Here is a 19,999-nt window from a genome sequence, read left to right as displayed (position 1 = left end):
ACGGCTATCTACAGTTATTATACAAAAACGCGGGGCGTCTCCCGCGTGACGCTCTTAAAACGAATTAATTATTTACTCGACGTTCTCACCTCTCTCGAATGACGCGCGTTCGTACACCGTTCGTGAATGCACGTGTCTGTGTACGTAAGATGTATGCGTGGACACACTGGTGTGCGAATGCGCGAACTATGCGCGAGAGAGAGTCTCACGGGTGCTCGAATATAATTATATTTATACGCAACGCGCGCGTATATACTCGTCCATTAATTTATATTTATTTTCACGTATAGTATCACAAGTTTTGTTCATCCGACACCGCTCTCACTTTTTACCTGGCACTGCTTTTCGAGGCTTACGCCGCTTATATTCCATGACGCGACAGCGCACCCCTTTCGACGAGGTCTGTGGTTCGTTTCTTAATATTAATCGAGGGTATTTCGAGGCACTGAGATATAGGTTCATCGTCGCGAATTCGTTTGTACGATACTAAATAGCGAGAGAGTCGCCAAGTGATTTTTAATTAATTATTATTAAGCGATTCTCTTTAATCGAATATGAGATGTGCGAGTACACATCTTACATCTTGTGAGTACATTGAAAGTTAAAATTTTTTAAAGCCAAATTTTAAGCAAGTTTAGAGAGAAAAAAAGATTTATATAAAATATTATTTTATATTATTCTAGGAGGATTCTCTATTAGGAAATGTTTCACCTAATTTGATTATTTAAAATATTTCTTAGTTGTGTTATTATTATAGCAATAAAATATGTTTAAGGAAAAATTGTTAATTACAATTTTGTCAAATATTAATGAATATGAATATAAAATATTAATATTAATGAAATTTTCGGACCAAACTTGTTTTTGAAATATTTCTTTTTTTATAATAAAGAGCTTTTAAATTTGAAACAAAACATGCAGTATTAATCATAGTGTATGCCTATTGTTTTTAGTAATATGTCAAAATAATAACAAAATTAAATTAAATTAAGAATGTTAATATAATAATATGTAACGTATATTAATATAATATGAAATATATAACATAAAATAAGAAAAGAGTGAAAAATAGGGGAAAAAATTCAATAATTGTCAACAATTTGTATGTGACACATAAATGCGACACATAAATACAAAGCAATAAGAAATGCTTAAAATGAAAAGAAATCGATGACCGATCTAACATACAATTATTAAATTTCTTTGATCGCGTGAAGGATAAAATTATTAATTATTAAGTAAAATTAAATTAAGTAAAATTATTTCAGAAACGAGTTTGATTCAAAAATTTCATTAATAATATTTGACAAGATTGTAATTAACATTATTTCCTTTAACACATTTTAATAGATATTACTATAATAATAACACAACAAAAAGATATTTCAAATAATCAACTTAGAAAAAGAAGCAAAACAGGATGAATTAAATTTGAACTGAAAAAGAAGGAAAACAGCAGCTAATAATGAGTGATATGTTTGTAATTGTCATACGGAAGAAACCAGATAAATTTATTAAATATAGATCTTATTACTTTTTGGTTGAAAATGTTTATGTAAAATCTTTTCAATATTATTAACAATAATAATAGACAATATTGTCACACACAATTTTTTTCTTTTAATGCTCTAATATCTATTTTGGGAACTTTATTTCTCTAATAAAAGTCTGTAAAAGAAATCTGGCAGTTCCATTATTGATACATCTTTTTATTAATTTTATTGGATTTTTTGTTTTTCATTATGTGAAAAGCGGTAATTGCCTATAAATTCTCAAATGTGTGTGCCGAATAATTACGTAATCTTGGTATGATATGCAAGAAATGGAACATAGCGACGAGATGCATCGCCACTTATCGCGTTAAAATGCATCATTTGTGCGTATCATAGAAAAAAAATTCTCACGCGATTCAACGAAAGCAATTATATTGCATGTTCGATATAATAAATGCGACAATATGCAATGATTCAGCGGATTCCTGGACATTCACACATTTTTCTTGAACACCTTTTCCAGTGTAGACGAGATAAATTCGATAGAATGATATTGTGATAAAATGACGATAATAATATTTGTAGAAGCAGAAGGAAAAAGTCGACTCTTCTCACGAAATAGAACATAAACGAATGGCATAAAATTCTATTCATTATAATTTTATTTTGTATATATGTAATCTGATTTGACAAACGTTTTCTATATCATGTACCGAAATTATGAATTAGAATTCTGTCGCGAATTAAAGATCGTCTAAAGTGGGCTTTAATCTATTTTATCGTGATTGTTGTTTGCAATTGTACTTGAAACGATGCTTACCAAGTCATTGTCAGTTTGAGTGACAACATACAGTAACGGACATAAGTTTAATACGAGTAACGAAGATTGTGTGTACGTATGTAAATATTATTTTCTCATTTGCTTCTGTCAAAGGATAATACACAGTAATGTGACCTCCCTATCATTAAAGTTTGGAAGTTAAACGTAAATACCGTTTCTGCTTCTTATAAGTCTTTATTTGAAACGCTATATATGATTTCAATATTCTCATTTTTACTAAATGTTCATAAAATGTGTGATGTCATAAATGCTAAATTAAAAAATAATAAATTTTCTTTTATGCATAATTTTTGTCAATAATAATATATATATAAATATTATATATAAAGAACAAATAGATACAACTGTTTGGTTTACATAAACATTATACAATGTTTATAGGTAGATAAAGAAATTAGTTATTAGTTATTATGTAACCTACTCCATTAATAACGGCATAAGAAAATAAGTAATGTCATGTATATGTGTTGATTAATTTTTTTCTTTTATTATTTCTTTTATTTTAAACCTTTGTATCGCTATTGTAATTCAGTATTTGAATTTATTCGCGAATGATATAATCATTATATAATAATGAAGCGCGCGTGTCAAAAATGATTCAAAGTCAAGCGAAAAAATATAACAGAAAAAAAAGAATACCTATAAGAAAAAAATATAGATGAAGAGAAACAATATAAATGAGAGAGAATGTATAAAAGAGGGAATATCTCAGAGAATGTGGAAAATATTTTATAATTTCTCACGCATACAAGTAAAAATAATTAGCATTAATTTGAATACGATATCATCCATCAATTGTCAAAATATAACAATCCTCATTTACTCAACATTTTAACGTAACAAACCGATCAAGTCGAGACGATGAACCGAACACAGAGCCGAAATACCCTGAGGGATCCTACCTCGGAATCCTAACTCTACCGTCTGTAGACGACGTTGTCCTCGTCCTCGTCCTCGTTCTCGTCGTCGTACTCGTCGTCGTCGTCGGGCGGCCAGCAGACGACGGCCTCGACGATGTCGTCGTTATCGGGACGACGGGCGCGCCGACGTGATTGCGCACGCGGCGACGACGAGACGGTCGACAAGGTCGCGGGGGACGACGACGTCGCCGTCGGCGCCGCGATGATCGCGGATGACAGATCCGGGGTCGGGGGTGGAATCGAGGGTGCGGCAGCGCTGGCGACGTATGCCGCGGCGGCAGCGACTCAGGCCAAAGCGTAAGGGTGGGTGGCGTGATGTCACAAGCCCGGCGCCGCGGTAGCGACGGCAGGAGGCGGCGGTGCGCTCGTGGTGGCGATGCTGGTCGCGTGATGATAATGCGGGCTCTGGTAATATTCCTGATGATGATGATTCGTCATGTGCATCGGCCCGGCGGCGTTCGTCCCGATGTGCATGCCGTTGTGATGATGGTGCCCCGGCGGCGCCGAGTGGGCGTGCGGATGATGGGGCGAGCCGAAGTTGGCGTAGCTCTGATGCAGCTGCTCGTACATCTTCATCTCGGGCGGTTTCGTGTCCTGGGCGCCTGGCGAGGTGCCGGTGGTGTCTCGCGGCAGTAACCTGTTGATGCTGAACGGATGATTGGCCGCGGCGGTTCCGTAAAGCGGTTCCTGCTTCAAGCTACCCGTCATGTTGTGATGCAGGGTCGCGGTCTCGGTTAGTAGGTGCGGATGTAGGCTGCGGCTGACCATAGCGGTGAGCTCGTCGTGCGCGGCGCCGAGATCGGGCACCAGGAGGCCGCCGATGTCGGTGGTGTCGCTCTTCAGGGCTGTATGGTGCTGATGGAGACTCGCGGTGTGATGATGGTGATGCGAGGACACCAACGAGTGCAGATCCTTGTCGTCCTGCGGCGGAGGACCGCCATGGTGGATGGACGAGCCGGTCTTCTTGGTACCGAGCGCGCCTTCGTGAGTGGGCGGGCTATGTTGACCGGCGATAGTCGCGCCGGTCGCAGCCGCCACCGCCGCCGCTGTCACCTGATGCTGCTGATGCTGCTGGTGCTTGGTGGTCTGCCTGGTTATCTCTTTCTTCTCGTCCTTGAACCTCTTCTGGCGTCGCAGGTAACAACCGTTCTCGAACATGTTGCCGCTGTCCGGATGGAGGGTCCAGAAGGATCCCTTGCCGGGCTTGTCCGGCGTGCGCGGTACCTTGACGAAGCAGTCGTTGAAGCTGAGCGAGTGCCTGATAGAATTTTGCCAACGTTGCTGATTCTGTCGGTAGAACGGGAACAGATCCATGATGAACTGATAGATCTCCGATAGGGTCAGCATCTTGTGGGGCGCGTTCTGTATCGCCATGGTGATCAAGCTGATGTAGGAATACGGCGGCTTCGCATGAGTGTAGCTACGGCGGTAGGACTTCTCGCTACGCGCTCGCTGCAGCGCCGAATTCGGCGAGTCCGGTTCGGTCAGAGCCAAGGGATCCCGGTTGACGCCGGTGCCGCCGCCGGGTGTCAGCGGGCCGTATCCGACGGCGCTCATGCAGGCACCACCGGTGCCCATAGAAGCGCTGGTGTAACCGCTCATACCGCCGCCACCCATCGACGCCATTCCCATCGCGGAGCTCATGGTGCTCATATTGAAACCGCCGGCGCCCTGCGGGCTACAACTAGGCCCAACTCCGACGCCCATCGACATCCCCATCGGCACGCAGCTCATCGAGTTGATGGAGCTGTACGTGGGCGCCATACTGCCCATGCTGGACATTGCGGCGCTGCTCATTGCACCCGCATCACCGTACAGCTTTTGCGACTGGAGCATGGCCATAGAGCTCACCGGTACCGAGGTGGCCTGCTGTCGCGTCGTCGTTGTCAAACGGCTGTCATGAAATCCGCGGTACCACGGCTGCTGGCAGTCGGGTATTCCCTTAATCTTTACACCGAGTTTGGACGACCTCTGGAGTCGTCCGGTAACTGAGTTAGTCTTCCGAATTCGCTTTTCCTCTAACCGTCAAGTCACGAGACACAAAAATTCTTCAAATTCCTTAAATCGTACGCACGAAGAGAGAGAGGACGGAAGGTAATTCTCTAGGATACGCGCCTCGCACTCTTCAGCTTTCTCTCTCTCTCTCTCTCTCTCTCTCTCTCTCTCTCTCTCTCTCTCTCTCTCTCTCTCTCTCTCTCTCTCTCTCTCTCTCTCTCTCTCTCTCTCTCTCTCTCTCTCTCTCTCTCTCTCTCTTTCTTCACTAGAAAAAAAACTTCATCGCGAAATTCTTCGTCGCTAACACTGTACGACACTCTCGCGTCGACGAAACTCTCTTCTGTCACAATTCTGCGGAGAACGCGTCGCGTTTCCCCCTTTTCCCGCAGGAGATGAGAAAAAAGTCTATCTCTCGATACCTTTCGGGGTACACACCTTCGCTCCAGCGAAACGTCGAAGACACCGTCCTCTTCCTCCCGGAACACAATGCACTGTCCGTTTGTTCGCCGGGAAGATGCGCATTCGATGCAAACGAAAACGGAGCGAACGCGGAGTATCGCGAGAGGACAACGCAACCCCCGCGGGAGAGATAGGGGGATAATTGTTATCCCAACACCATGAGGACAACACGGCAATGCCGACGACAGGGAAAGAGCCTTGCTCACGCGTGTTGTACGACGTGGACGAGTGCGCGAAACAACACCAACCACTACGATGACGGCTGCTCGACGGTGTCCGCGCGCGCGGTCGGTTATTTGATCGAGCGGGGCCCCTGTTTGAAGCCACCTCACCGCCTCTCACCACACACTCCGCCTCGTACCAACGCGAGTCTCTCTCTCCTCTCTCTGTGTGCCGTGTTATGGATGGAGGCCGGTTAGCGAGTGTACCCCGGTACTCTTGAAGCGGCGGCTCTTGTTCAAATACACCCCACCGTCGGCTGCCTGTGCCGCGCCCGATGGCGCCGGGACCGCCAATCGTGGCCAGGTCTTTCTCAGAACCGTATCGCGCCCGACCAATCGGACGGCGAGGTTTGGTCTGGCTCTCGGTTCCCTTGTACGTCGTTTAGAATCGTCACGTAGCCGTATCGTGGTGCGGTGTGCCTCTTCTACCCCTCCGGCGTTGCTGATCGAGGTGGATGCGCGCGTGCGCGCGTCGCTCGCGCGCGAGGACCCCGATCATCCCTCGGAGCGGAATTGGCTTGCGCAATTCCACGCGAGACGCCCGGCTCCGGCTGAGCCGAGCCGAGCCGAGCCGAGCCGGATCGCTCGACGCTCGCGCCGTCGCGTCGCGGCGCGGAGCGTCGCCTTCCTTCCTTCCTCTCTCGCATCTCATGTCATGTCAACTGTCGTCTGCCACGCGTTTGACAACCGGCACCTCTGCTCCGTGCGTGAGTGAATGACGTGGCCTCCTCTACGCGTCTCCTCTCGCGGACGATCCGCCGCGGATCGCGCGTGTTTTCTCTGATTCGTTCAAAGCTCTATTTTTCTTTCTTTCTTTTTTTTTTCTATAATATTAATGACTCGCTTAAATCGGAATCGTCCTACAACGATGCATGAATCGGAAGTCGGAGTCTCGATTGACGATCGATCGATGTCGTTTCGTTGATCGGCGAGTGAACTCGAACGTGAACTATTCGCGAGAGTGGAACTTCCGACGGAAGGGACGCGAGAAAAGTCACCCCCTCGAGATGAGTCAGGTCGCAACGGAGTCAACGAGTACAACGCGGAGATATACATAGGTATACAATATCATTTACATGTCGTGATTGATGACATGATCATGAATCAATTATCCTTCATGTAGTATTTTGTTTATTAATTATTTTAATATTATTTAACATTACGCTTCATACATATATGTTGAATAAAAGAGAGTCTCACACATACATACATACATACAAACATACTCGGTTATCTTTATTTGTAAATACGTATTAAATACTATATAAAAACTATATAATAGAATCTGTAAGTGCTCTCAAAGTTTACAAGCTTAAATCAATTTGAACTTTTGTAACAATCGGTATCCACTCAATCCAATCTTTCTGACAATTAAAATAATATGTATTGAAGTGCAGCTTATCTATTTAGATATATCAGTGTTTATTATTTTTTAGACTATAGAAAGTATATATTATTAGTGCAGTCTTAATTTCCACATACAAATGTGTGTATGTAACATAATTGTGTTGGAAACTTTACATATATATCTATGGATATCACATATATATCTACGGATTAACTATTTTCGATTAACATTTTTATCTTATCTAAAAATAACTAAGTTTTTATACCTATCACTCCCTTGTGCAATCTAATTTGATAAGTGTACAATACACGATCGTAATCTTTAAGAATCTTTAAGAATCTTTAAGAATCCTTAAAGCTGAGAAAAAAAGAGAGAGAATAAAAAAAAGGAGAGAAAATGTGTTGTCCACAAATTGTATACATAACAAAAATAATGACTGACTCTTATCAGAAAGTCAGATTCACATATTATAACGAATTGCTTTAATTCATTGTAAATTAATTCATTTTTGATATGATTATCAAATGTCTTTATATACAAAGTCCCTCTTATTGTTTAATACACCGCGACGTAAATTTGAAATTTTTGTAACTTCGTTTACCTCAAGTGGGTGTCTTTCAATTCTTTTATCGTTTTATGATAAAGTATAGAATATATTGAAAGAAAGACACAAACGCGCCCATTAGGCCACACCTATACATACTTACATTCTCAACCCACGATCTCATTTGAATTCTCTCACATACTGATGTCATCGAAATTATCTTCTAAACATATTATTCGCGGCAAACTGTCTTTTACTCTGCGTAGATGCAATCGCGTGCCATTTAATACACGTAATAGCTATCCCGAAGAGTAGTTTATGCCAATTGCTAATTACTTTCGAGTAGTGCTACATCTTCGCGAGTTTCTTTAAGTATATTCCTAATGTTTTTTTTTTATGCGAAACTAGGAATGTACTGATGTCAATATTTCGATAACACTTTGTCGTAAATAATTTAGGAGCATCTTTCTAGATAAAGACCTAGAGAAATTATTTATTAAATATAAGCAGAGCTAGAAGTCACATCTTCTTACTATTGACATAAAAAGAGAGAGAGAGATATATACAAAAAATTTGTATCAAAATGATACCACATACACAAAATTTTATCATCAAATGATAGAATAGAGATAAGAAATTTTCCATCATACAAAATTAGTGTGAACGTATATTTAGCTTTACTGTTGATGAGAACATTAAACATTAAAATGCTGCAAAATTATTTAAAACTATTTATACTATAACTCTATAAACGCACAACATATTAACTGATTAAATAATTGAGAAACAAAACTGCAAATACTAACAGTGAAAGATATGATTTAAATTCTAAAATAAATTAAAAATTTATTCTAGTTCAATTTATTCTTTAGACAACATTGAAGTAGAAATGCACACAAGAGCTATTTGTTAACATAATATCATTTACTGTCTGGAGAGCAAATAAGATCTTTTTTAAAATACGATTTTTATAGAAATTTACAAAAAAATTAGAAGAATTAGAACGAAATATTAAAAGATTAAATTATACTCATCGTTTCTTATATCAAAATCGAAGCTGTTTTCTAGGAAATGATATTCAAGAAATAAATTCGCGTTGTGTCATGAAAAATTTGCAAAGCTCGAAATTAAATGCAATCGCATAATAAACATCTCTCTTTATTCCTTTAAATAATTCATATTTTTAAACTTTAGGCTTGCTTATTACGAGGAACAAGATTCACTATAAATCTCTATTGTTAGATTTCTGTCAAAAAATTTGAACAAGTATCTAAAAATATATAATGAGACCGTCCGTGTCTTTTGTCAAAAATATAAGTGGTGCATTGTAATATTTCAATCTCAATTTTCCAAACACGCGTCGTGTTTGTGTGTTGATTAATATCATTATCAAGCAATAAGATAATAAATAAATATTACAGATAAGAGAATTGCATTACTATTAAATTGCATTAACTATTGAATATTTGGAAAATTGCAGCGTTTTAATCTATATCTATCCGCTTCCTCTCTCTCTCTCTCTCTCTATCTCTCTGTAAATTAGGGAAAACGAGGAAAAAATAATTGTGCACGATATACATTACATCGCGAGAACTACTATAAACCGTCAACGAATAGCCGCGTCATTTTGCTGATCGATTCCGTCGGCGTCCTCCACCATGGCGTCGACATTAGCCGACGGGGAGTACTACTGTCAGCACGCAAAACACGACCGTATTCGATGGCATACATATCCGCGCTTTTATTGTTATCGATATTCCTGCAATTAAAGTTGCATTCACGATACGCGCGAAAAAAAATTATTTTTTGACGTGTTATAAATTAAATCCATTCTTCGGAGCAAACGCGTCGCGAAAAGAGGTTCGAAGTAAGAATAAGAAAGAACGTGCTATTGTTTCGTACACTTACTGCTAAATAAATAAATTAAAATAAAATTAATTTAAAAAATAAAATAAAATTAATGAAATTAAAACAAGATTTAAAAAAATTAATTACGTGCCAATGAATAGTTTTTAAGAATCGGCTCAATGAATTTATTACGACTTCGTTTATACAATCGTAAGCGTATACCTGAGTTTGTTGTGATCATAGCTCATTGTGAAAACATTGATGTCATCGACAAAGATTTCGCCCATCATGTTTTCCATCGATACTTTAAGTTTGACCGATGTTGTACATATTCACCGATTTTTGTGTTATAGTCAGAAATTTTTGGTTTGTTATTGGGATCGTGAAACACAGGTAGAATCATTTCCTTGTGAAGACAATAAACTCATTATAGTTGCTCAGATGCACAACAGAGAGACGGTATTCATGCACTAAATAATGCACTGATTGAAAAAAATTTTGAAAACTATTTGGTATTGTATCAGCAATATACAAGAATAAATGTGCGTAAACATCAATCAACCTGAATAGATAATATTGGCCAAACTCAATGTCCGTGAAATAATGTCGACGTAAACATTATCAAATTTTCATTAATGTAATCCTTTCGTTATAAATTATTTTTTTCATACAATTTATTTTTATATAATGAGTGCTGACAAATATCAGAGAAAATTATAGTTTCACGTTGAATTGTTTTAAGAAAAAATAATAAAAATATTGATCTGCCAATTGTTTGACTTTGCGTTATTATAAATATAAATTAAGAAATAGCATCGCTTATTATTGCATATAATCAGCAGATTGCCCACCCCAAGAATTATCGTTTGTATCATTTTTGTGATCGCCAGATCATAAATGTCGTAAGGATTATCTCGGTGGAATACCGACACACATATTAGACCGCACTATTTTCCTTTTGATAATATTTGATCACTTAAATAAGCACCTGTTAGGCCCTGCGCACAATAGAAAAAATATTAGGAATAAATATTAAATTAAATATTAGGAATAAGAATTATTTTAAAATAATAAAATCGGAGAAACTCTGATATAAAAATACAAATTCGGGTATAAAGGACTCTTACTAGTTTATTAGCCCTTACTAGTCCTTTATACTCGAATTTGTATTTTTATATCAGAGTTTTTTCGATTTTATTATTTTAAAATAATTCTTATTCCTAATATTTAATATTTATTCCTAATATTTTTTCTATTGTGCGCAGGGCTTTACGCAATGCGGATTTAGTTTTTATTTTGTGTTATTTTTATAGCCACAAAACTTGATTCGATCTTAATTAATTATTTATCAAAGCCCATTTAAAACATACAAAAAGGTATGTCTTGTTAAATAAGTTTCTCTATAATAAACCTAAATATTAAACAAATATAAATTATATCGTTCGAAAAAATTCCATGTATTATTTCACTTATAATAGATAATGTTTGATGAAAATAGTTTCTGATTACTAAGAGTTGTAAAATTGTGTAATTTTAAAGCTAATTGTAAATTGTAAAATATCTCAAGACTCAGTAAATATAACTCGCATTCTTTTCTCGCTTTGCACTCTATATATTTGTTTAGGCAGAATGCTATTTAAATAACTTTCACGTAAGTTTCTGTAAAAAGCAATACGGAGAGCTCGCTCTCTCGTAGCTTTATAATCTAATCCGAAACACGAAGAAGAAAATCGCGGAATATCGTTTCGTCCCTGCGTTTCGACGGTCGAGGAATCGACGGCACACAACTCGATGATTCAAGCGTTCAGAGTCGGCTAATACTTTACTCGAGAGATTCATAACACACACGTACGTATACACAATATGTGTATATGTATATATGTATATAATATACACATATATATATATATATATATATATATATATATATATAGACATATAGATATATACGTACAGGTACGTTCACAACGAGCAGCGGCGCGTTCGTTACAACGTTAGATCCTCGCCGAGCACCCACCTGTACACCGGGTCTTTATCGAACCACAAATTGTTTGCGGAATGAAAATATTGTCCCTGTAAACAAGTGACTACATTGTGCCGAGCGTGCCATTCTCTTCGTTATAACAAATCGCTCCCTCCGCGTCGCTGGGCCCCTTGAAATACACGCAATGAAGAGAGAAAGAGAGAGAAGCTGTTTGTCTCGGTTAGTACCAATCCTTAATCTACGATTAAATAATGATGTGCTATTTGGCCTAGATTATCGCGTATCGCGGGGTCTTCATCGGCCCGATCGAGCATTCAACGATGTAAGCGCAGATTAATTGAACTGCTTTTTACACAAATAGAAAAAAACATATCCGAAAAATCCCTCTCTAACGCTCTACAATTGTGAGATATTCTGTATCGAATTTGGAGGAAATTTTTTTTCTATCGCAATTACGGTAGATGATTAATTACGGAGTTATTTTGCAGTGATAATAAATATATTTTCTTCAAACTGGAGTTTTTTAGAGAGAAGAAAAAAATGATTATATGATTAATAAAGGCTTATATCTTGTTCATTTAACAGAAATATAATTAAACTTTAATCGCACGCGCAAATAAGATATTCAAGTTTAAATAATGCTTTAAGAAAGTTTCAATTAATAAAATATAGATTTTTTTTTTTTATCAATTTCCTGATATAGAATTTTCTATGTCTAGATTTGTATTTTATAACTAATGCCGGTCACTGTATAATTTAAGAGTTTGAAAAAAATTCAGAATAAAATTATAGCTATTAAAAAAATTATATATTGTTTGTATAATTTTTATTGTGAAACGATAAACGCAATCGAGATAAAATTTTTTTTTAACTGCATTTTCATTACTGTCCCAGCCAGGGGTAAATTCGTAATTATAGTGCATGATTACGCAAACTCGTGGGACGCTAGCCAGTATGGTTCATTTGAAAATTTTATCTGCCCGAAATTGCCTCGTTTAATTTTTACTTGCCGCGATTGATTAATGCTTCATTTATTATTCACGAACGGATTATAACGTAATCGTATGATGAAAATACGTTCCCACCCATTCAGCGATGTTAAATGAATTGTATATTAACTTTTATATATCATTACTTGTAATGTTATACAATAAACAATTTCTCACTCACCGATACGTGCAATAGCTCAGTCGTAGTACACAGCACACATTGATCTGAAAACAAAATATTCAAATTATGTAGATACATGTGTGTGTCGAATATCTCATAAACGATGCAGTTTAAAAAAAATGTTTTTATTTTGCTTACCTCACAGTTGCCCCGACGTCGCCCGATGCCTCCCCGGGCCTCCTCCTCCTCTCTTGGTCCTTCGTAGCACTCGCGACACTCGCGAAAACACGAATAATTACGATTGTCCGATACTTTACGCGGCACTCCCGACGCGCGAAACTTTACACGGCACTCCCGACACGACGCGTGAATCGCACTGTGTATCGCAATGCTATCTGTAACAAATAAAATACATACATATATTAGAATAATCTTATTATTTCGCATTATAACATACACAATATAAATATGTAAGCTAGAATTAACGATAGATATCCACGGATCGCAACACATTCGCGCGCCCGAAAACAGATTAATTGTAAATTGGGTTATGTTGGCGAGAGATTTTTTGCATCAAATTTTTCGCGAAATATACGTTTCGAACAATTACGACTACATATTAACGTTGAAATTATGATATGCGATTGATAAATATTACAATACAAAGGTTAGAAATCGCTTCTAACGATTATGCTTACTAATTAATCACAGCGGGACGCAGCTCCAACTGCCTGATACTCGCGGCGTTTCGGTAATGGCCGCTATTCGCTACGAACATCGGCAACTTCATGCTAATAGCGCGCGCGCGATACTATAAACATGACTTAATATTAATAATTAATTAAAACTCGAAGGAGATTCGTTCGAAAAGATATAGCTTTAGAAAGAAAAAATATTAATCGAGAATAGGTATTATAACATATTATTTACAACGTATTACTATTTTATAACTTTTACTATATTATTATTTTAAAATTTAGTTAGCAAATTATAATATACACAATATAAATATAAATAGGTAAGCTAGAATATTTAATTAGCAAATTTTATTAATATTTTTTGACAGAAATCAGCTGATTAAAGCGTTAATTTGTTAATTAATTTTTTAAATAATATAGTAAAAAATTAAATTTTAAAATAATATGTTAAAAATTAAAATAGTAATATGTTGTAAATAATATAATAATATGTTATAATACCTTATTCTGGATTAAATTTTTGACAGAAATCAGCTGATGATTGTCAAAAATATTAATCGTGTTTAAAGTATTATAACATATATTATTTAAAACATTCTTTTTTAACATAAAATCGAAGAATGGCGCGCGCGTACCGCGCGCTTGTGTTGTTTTAGTAAAACGTTAATAATCGATGTTAATGAGAGAGATGCGGAAATAGAAAAATAATACATGCTATAAAAATAGAGAGTCGCTTTTCTACGTGAGAGATTGATAAAGTGTCATTATGTTTCGAAGATAGAAGACATTCATGTAAATAATATAAGTATAAAACACACTTAAGTTAAAAATAATTGTTTTTCTTTCAAATAATTCAAAGAACAATAATTACTATAAATATGTCGAGTTTAACTATTTTTCAAATTGTTAAACTCGAGAAGCATAAAAAAGTAAAAGAGTTTAATAAAGTAGAACATTTTTTTTTCGAATTTCATATGACGTATTAAACGTTTATATAAACCACATATAATATACTCGTGGTTTTCGATTATTGGGTATATTACTATATCGAGTTTTTGTGTGCCAAGAGGATTGTTTAACTTTCGTGGGCACGGAAAGAGAAGTGCAAGCTCCCCTCCTCCTCCTCTCCTCCCCTGTCGAAGGGTCCAGTGCAGCTTGATAAAAAGTGTTTTGTCATTTTTATAAGGGGGACACAAAGAAGATGACAGGACGCAGGAACGACTGGACCGGCTGGACCGAACGCGGCTTTGTGGAGTTCCTGAAGGATCCTACCTGAGTCCACGTGGGTGGTCCTCCCTCCCCCCCTCTCTCACTCTCTTTCTCGTTCTCTCTCTTTCTTTAGCCCCTCGTTCCTCGTTCGTATTATTAACGCCGGTGATAACTCGTCGGCACACAAGGGCGTTATACCGCCCTTCCTTCTCTCGGGCCTTCGTTCGTTTCTACTCCTTTTCTGTACGTGTTGCGATGCTGCCTGAATGGCGCACGCTTCGTACATCCGCGAAAAGGACGATCGTATATGTATTCATGGAGACGAACATCTTTCACATCAGACTCTATCCCGTCTTGTGTCTATTTATTTAGCCGTTCATTTTTATTTAAGTTTTTCAACACCAAATTATTTTTCGACGTTGGAAGAAACATATTGGAAAATATCTTCTTTTCTCGGAAATATATTTCCGCATCTCTCGCTCTCTCACATGTACGAGATAGTGCTAATCGAATAGTTTAATTGATAATAATTTAGTAAATTAATAATAAAATCAAATTTTCTAACTTTTATTCTAAGGTAATATTTGCCAACTTAAATTCGCACAATAATAAATTCGAGAGTATAAAATTTACAGTATAGAAAGTATCCGCCAATAGAAAAGTATCAAATCTTCTAACAAAACAACCTATCAACATCCTGCACCGGTTTCCGTCAGATACGGAAGATATACTCTTAAATCTCTCCTCGGAGCTTCGACTCCTCGAGGTCTTTCGTATCCTTCAGAGATCCGTAGCAGATCCTGGTTCGCCCTAGAAAAATATCTCGGAACCTGAATGAACCAGGACGCTATATAGAGTACATGTACCTGTCTCCGACGTTTGCGGACGAAAAAATCCTGACATCGACGGATTTGTTATCTCAAGGATTCACTCATAACAAACCACCTGTGTCAAGAAGTCAATATTTCGCATCGTAGCAAAAGAAAATCAGGCAGATCTCGCGCCTACGTCAAGAAGTCAATATTTCGCGTAAAAAAGATCAAATGAATCCTTTCTTTAAATCACGTCTCAAAACATAGGACGATGCTATATAGATCAATTTTTCGACAGCTCAACGATGGTGGGGTCGAGAAAATGTGAAAAGTAACGAATAACAGTAAATAACAAATAACAGATCGTCAGAAACGGAAATCGTTTCTCTGTTGACTTTATGCAGGATAGTTTGAAGAATCATCTTCTTTATATAGATACTATTATTTCATATTATTATTTCATACTATTATTTAATAACTGATATGGATAAGGAATGATAAAATGCCTTCACAGCCGTCGAATCAAATTAATCTTAATCTCGTAATTAAAATTCGAATAAATTCGATTAAAAAAGTCTAAAATTGATAAATAGGCGTTATAAGTCGCTAAACAAGCGTGTTTTGACTTCATAAATCGTTGTCATAACATTTTGCGAGACCAGAGCACAAAAAACACTTTTAACGGTGTGTTAAGCGCTAATATACTTAAAAAAAAAAACAAAATATCCTTAATCCGACAGTTCAGTCAAAAAACTTCAACTCATCCCACCTGTAAAAACTCGACCGAATCTGTCACACTTCTCTGTCATTATTTATCTAAAATCTACAAATCCAGTTCATAATAATCCTTTGACCTTGCCCGTTTTCGCAAAAAAAAAATAAAAAATAAAAATATTAGAAAAAAAGCTTAAAAATAAAAAAAAATTGAAAGAAAACTGCAATAAGGTAAAAATTAGAAAAGATAATCTGAATAAAAGAACTTCAAGTTTGTCCTTGTCGTGTTGCACATTCAAATATAATATTTTACTTGATTAATATAGTAATAAAATGCGCAGAGCACATATAAAATAAAGCATCGCATATCAATATCATCCGGAAAATCGGGAAATAGAAACGCATCGGTAACTTCTAAATAATTCTAAACGGCAATGATCCTATATAAGCCACTGGACTTTGGTCCACTGACATTGGGAGCAATTTGGGGGGGGGGGGGAGAACAATAATTTATATATATATATATATATTTGTGTGACATTCAATCAGATAAGATATACCTGAAGCGGAATTTTCCTTTTCTCCGATCTCTTCTCTTTCTCATAATATTTTTGATCACTTTTGATCAACCTTTGGTCAGTCTTATCTCCCCTATGTTCATTCCATTATTGTAATGTTATCGCGAAAAAAAAACAACTAGAGACAAAGCAAGATGCTGAGTTTTGAAACTGCTGTCTTAAAGCCGGTAGAATAAAATAATCGTTCATTTGTTGATATCTAGAGTGCAATTTCATTAAATATTGTATCTCATTAAATATTATTTGCAGATGAAGACGCGTAACGAGATTATTAATATTTAACATTTTAATTTTGAAATAAGAAGAATTCAGATAAATCATCGAAATTTAAGTAATGTCTACAAGTTTAGCACACGATAATTCTTGAAAAAAGTAGTAAAACGAACTCTTTTTTGCTTCTACTTCATAAGGCAACGAGAGACTAACCGCGAGATGAAAAAAATTAGGAAAAGGATCATTGAGAATTTAGCGGTTTCCGAAATTAACCGAAAGGATCGAGAGGGTGGACTTTGTTATGGGGGGAAGAAGAGGAAACAAGCCGCGAACTGTCGCAGGAGTGCCCGGGCATATTGAGCCACTTAAAAAACGATATTTCGATGTGTGTGCTTTATCGGGCACGAACGTGGCGCAGACCGGATAGTCACGTGCTGTGCGTGCCTCGTCGAGGATTTCCCAGATTTGCGATCCCCGAATCTCGCCGAGACCGTCCTATCTCCGGCAGGAAACCCGGCTCCGCGACGGCGAGCCACCCCTCGATCGGCCGAAGGCAAAAATAATAGACTCGTCGCACGTTTTCATTCCCCGGCGAGGCGAGAGATCGGCTATTATCTACTACAACCCTCGTCCTCTACGCAAAAACCCTTCGAGGATAGGCGCAATCACGAAAATTCCATTCTAAACATTTTCGCGCGCGAGAGATGACGGTAGTCTTTTGCCATCTCTTCGGCATCGATTATGTAATCATACCGCTTTATTTAAGCTTTTCACTACTGATATAGTTTATCCGCTCAATTTTCGTCATATATGTAAAGACATTGCAATGACTCGTCAAATAAATAATCAATTCGATTTTCATTGATTTTTTTATAGTCGTGAACATTTCGTCTAATTTTCATGATCGTTCCTTAATTATCTCTCTTTAAGATTTAAATGTAATGTATTTTTAAAGTACTTTTAATATAATTGGTGACAATGTCTGACCTTGATCCCGATAGACTTTAGAGTTAAAAATAAATTGAAAATAAATTTCTACGTAGCAGATTAAAAATTTGAAAGAGAGCAAAAATTTTCTCTCTATCTTGGACGACAAAAAATGTTTCTTTTTTTATCGCATTTTTATATTAAACAGGCGTCTATGTCGAATAATTCGCGCAAAATATTAAAGAGAATATATGCAGCGTTTTGTAACGTTCTCAGAAACGGGCCAGGGAAGATTTTCGATATTTTCCGAGAGCGAGAAGGACGTTCCTGCAGCAGCGCGTCGTGTAAAAGCACGTATGTGGCGAATCGATTGTGCAAACAAGAGAGCCCCCCCCGTCTACCGTCCTCTCGTTAAATTTCTGTTTCACTGTTTCAATGCAAACGTTGCGAGATATAAAAGTTGCAAGCAGGCCATCAGGCCAATCCGAAAAGTTTTGCTCTGTTTGCTCGCCGCGTCTAACTTATTAATAGCGTATAATCGCAAAAAGATCTCTATTTATATATATGTGTAACGCGTTTTCGCCTAGAATATATTTGCCGAAAAACGCGTATTTCTTACTAAAACTAGAAATAATTTTTTTTATATAAAATTGTCATTTTTTTCGATTCTCGAGAATATTAAATTTTAAATACCTCGGTAAAAAAATATTGAATGTAAAATAGTATATCCACTAAGTTTCAAGCTAAAATTCTGCTAGAGTCCATTTGGGCAAAAATCCATAGCATTTACTGCTTTATTTTTACATCTAGACTAGCTAGATATAGTTTATAGTTCATCTTATTAAAAAAAGGATTTGTAAATGGTAATCAAGAAATAAACTATACATCAATGATATTTTTTTCATCTTCAGACGATATTCTGCGTCTAGGAGCCAAAAATAATTCCTACCTTCGAAAAATATCATAACTGTTTCGACATCTATGTTCATATCTCCCTCTTAGCACTAGATATATCTTCGTGCGAGATTTTTTATTTCTCTTATACGAAGAATATTATACGAATCGAGGAAACCACATTTATATAATGTTAAGGGTGGACACGCGTCTCGGTCATTTTTTAACGAGCCGGTTGGTCGCGTCGCGTGTAGCATTAGTCGAAGTCGATCGATGAAAGCATTGGAAGACAGACAGGCAGGCAGGCAGGTGGTGGATGAGTCGCGCCGATCAAACGCCTCGAATTGGCAGCGATTTCTCGACCAGCGGCCGCGGCCAGCCGCCACTTCCGTCGAGTCAATTTTAATAATTCCACCCTCTCCCTCCCTTCCGATCCACCTTCGTACCGCGATGACTCGCACGATTTTTCCGCCAGCTTTCAATTATCCGAGGACCCGCGCTCCCACGAACAGTGGCTCGCGAAATATCGATCGCTCGTCGCTCTCTCTCTCTCGCTCTTTCTTTTTCCCCATCTCTCTCTCTCTCTTTCTCTCAAAGCGTTCGTCGCGTTAGCGGGCGTAGGCACCCACACAGGAAGTAGGCGGAACGAGAAATTACGAGTTGTAGTAACGAGAACGCGCGTTATCGTCGCCCGTAATTATGACTTTTACGATCTCTAGAAATATGTTCGAGTCGCTCGTCGGTTCTAATTGGCTGACTGTTATATTGCACGGAGTGTCCCGAAATTATACGGCAGTTTCCCTCGTAAAGATCCGAGAACCCCCTTAACGAAATTGTCAAAGTAACGATAGTTTGACATGTTGAAACTGATCAACTATTCAGACTTTTATGTAATCGACGTATTTGTTCAATTAATTTCGCAGGTATTTTATTTTATAAGATTTTAATTTAATTTTAATGCAATTGCTATGATGTAGGTGCGTTTAATGTTAATTGGTAAAATCTATGAAAAAGTGAATAATATTCAAACAGAGCTTTACAACAAAAGAATCGTCGTTGATACGAAAATGGCCCGAAAATTAGATATATCCTGTGTAAGAACTATTTTTGGCCTAATTAATGCTGTGTTCAAAATGACAGCAAGCACAAACTCAATAATAAAATATAATCTAGTCTATATATGTATAATAC

At 37.4% G+C, this 19,999-nt stretch overlaps 2 protein-coding genes across 2 annotated transcripts in view; both read right to left on the bottom strand.

The window, feature by feature from the left end:
• LOC145941477 (uncharacterized) overlaps nucleotides 1-15,573 on the bottom strand; it is an 80,738-nt gene extending 65,165 nt beyond the window's left edge. The window contains exons 1-3 of the mRNA XM_083047588.1: nucleotides 15,537-15,573; nucleotides 12,962-13,158; nucleotides 12,824-12,867 (exon numbers count right to left, since the gene is read on the bottom strand). Coding sequence (XP_082903714.1) covers nucleotides 12,824-12,867; nucleotides 12,962-13,158; nucleotides 15,537-15,573 — 278 coding nt within the window. The remainder of the gene's footprint in view (nucleotides 1-12,823; nucleotides 12,868-12,961; nucleotides 13,159-15,536) is intronic.
• On the bottom strand, nucleotides 1,185-6,993 carry LOC145942045 (silk gland factor 1). Its single transcript, XM_083048523.1, has one exon. The coding sequence runs from the start codon at nucleotides 5,094-5,096 to the stop codon at nucleotides 3,573-3,575; it is 1,524 nt and encodes a 507-aa protein (XP_082904649.1). The 5' UTR covers nucleotides 5,097-6,993; the 3' UTR covers nucleotides 1,185-3,572.
• Nucleotides 15,574-19,999: the final 4,426 nt, after the last annotated feature.

Source organism: Prenolepis imparis, unplaced genomic scaffold, assembly GCF_030444845.1.
Source record: "Prenolepis imparis isolate NDT839.2.m4 unplaced genomic scaffold, iyPreImpa1.0 SCAF_10, whole genome shotgun sequence".
NCBI classification, from domain to species: domain Eukaryota; kingdom Metazoa; phylum Arthropoda; class Insecta; order Hymenoptera; family Formicidae; genus Prenolepis; species Prenolepis imparis.
Note: the sequence above shows the minus strand (reverse complement) of the source record. Positions and strands in the feature narration are given on the sequence as shown.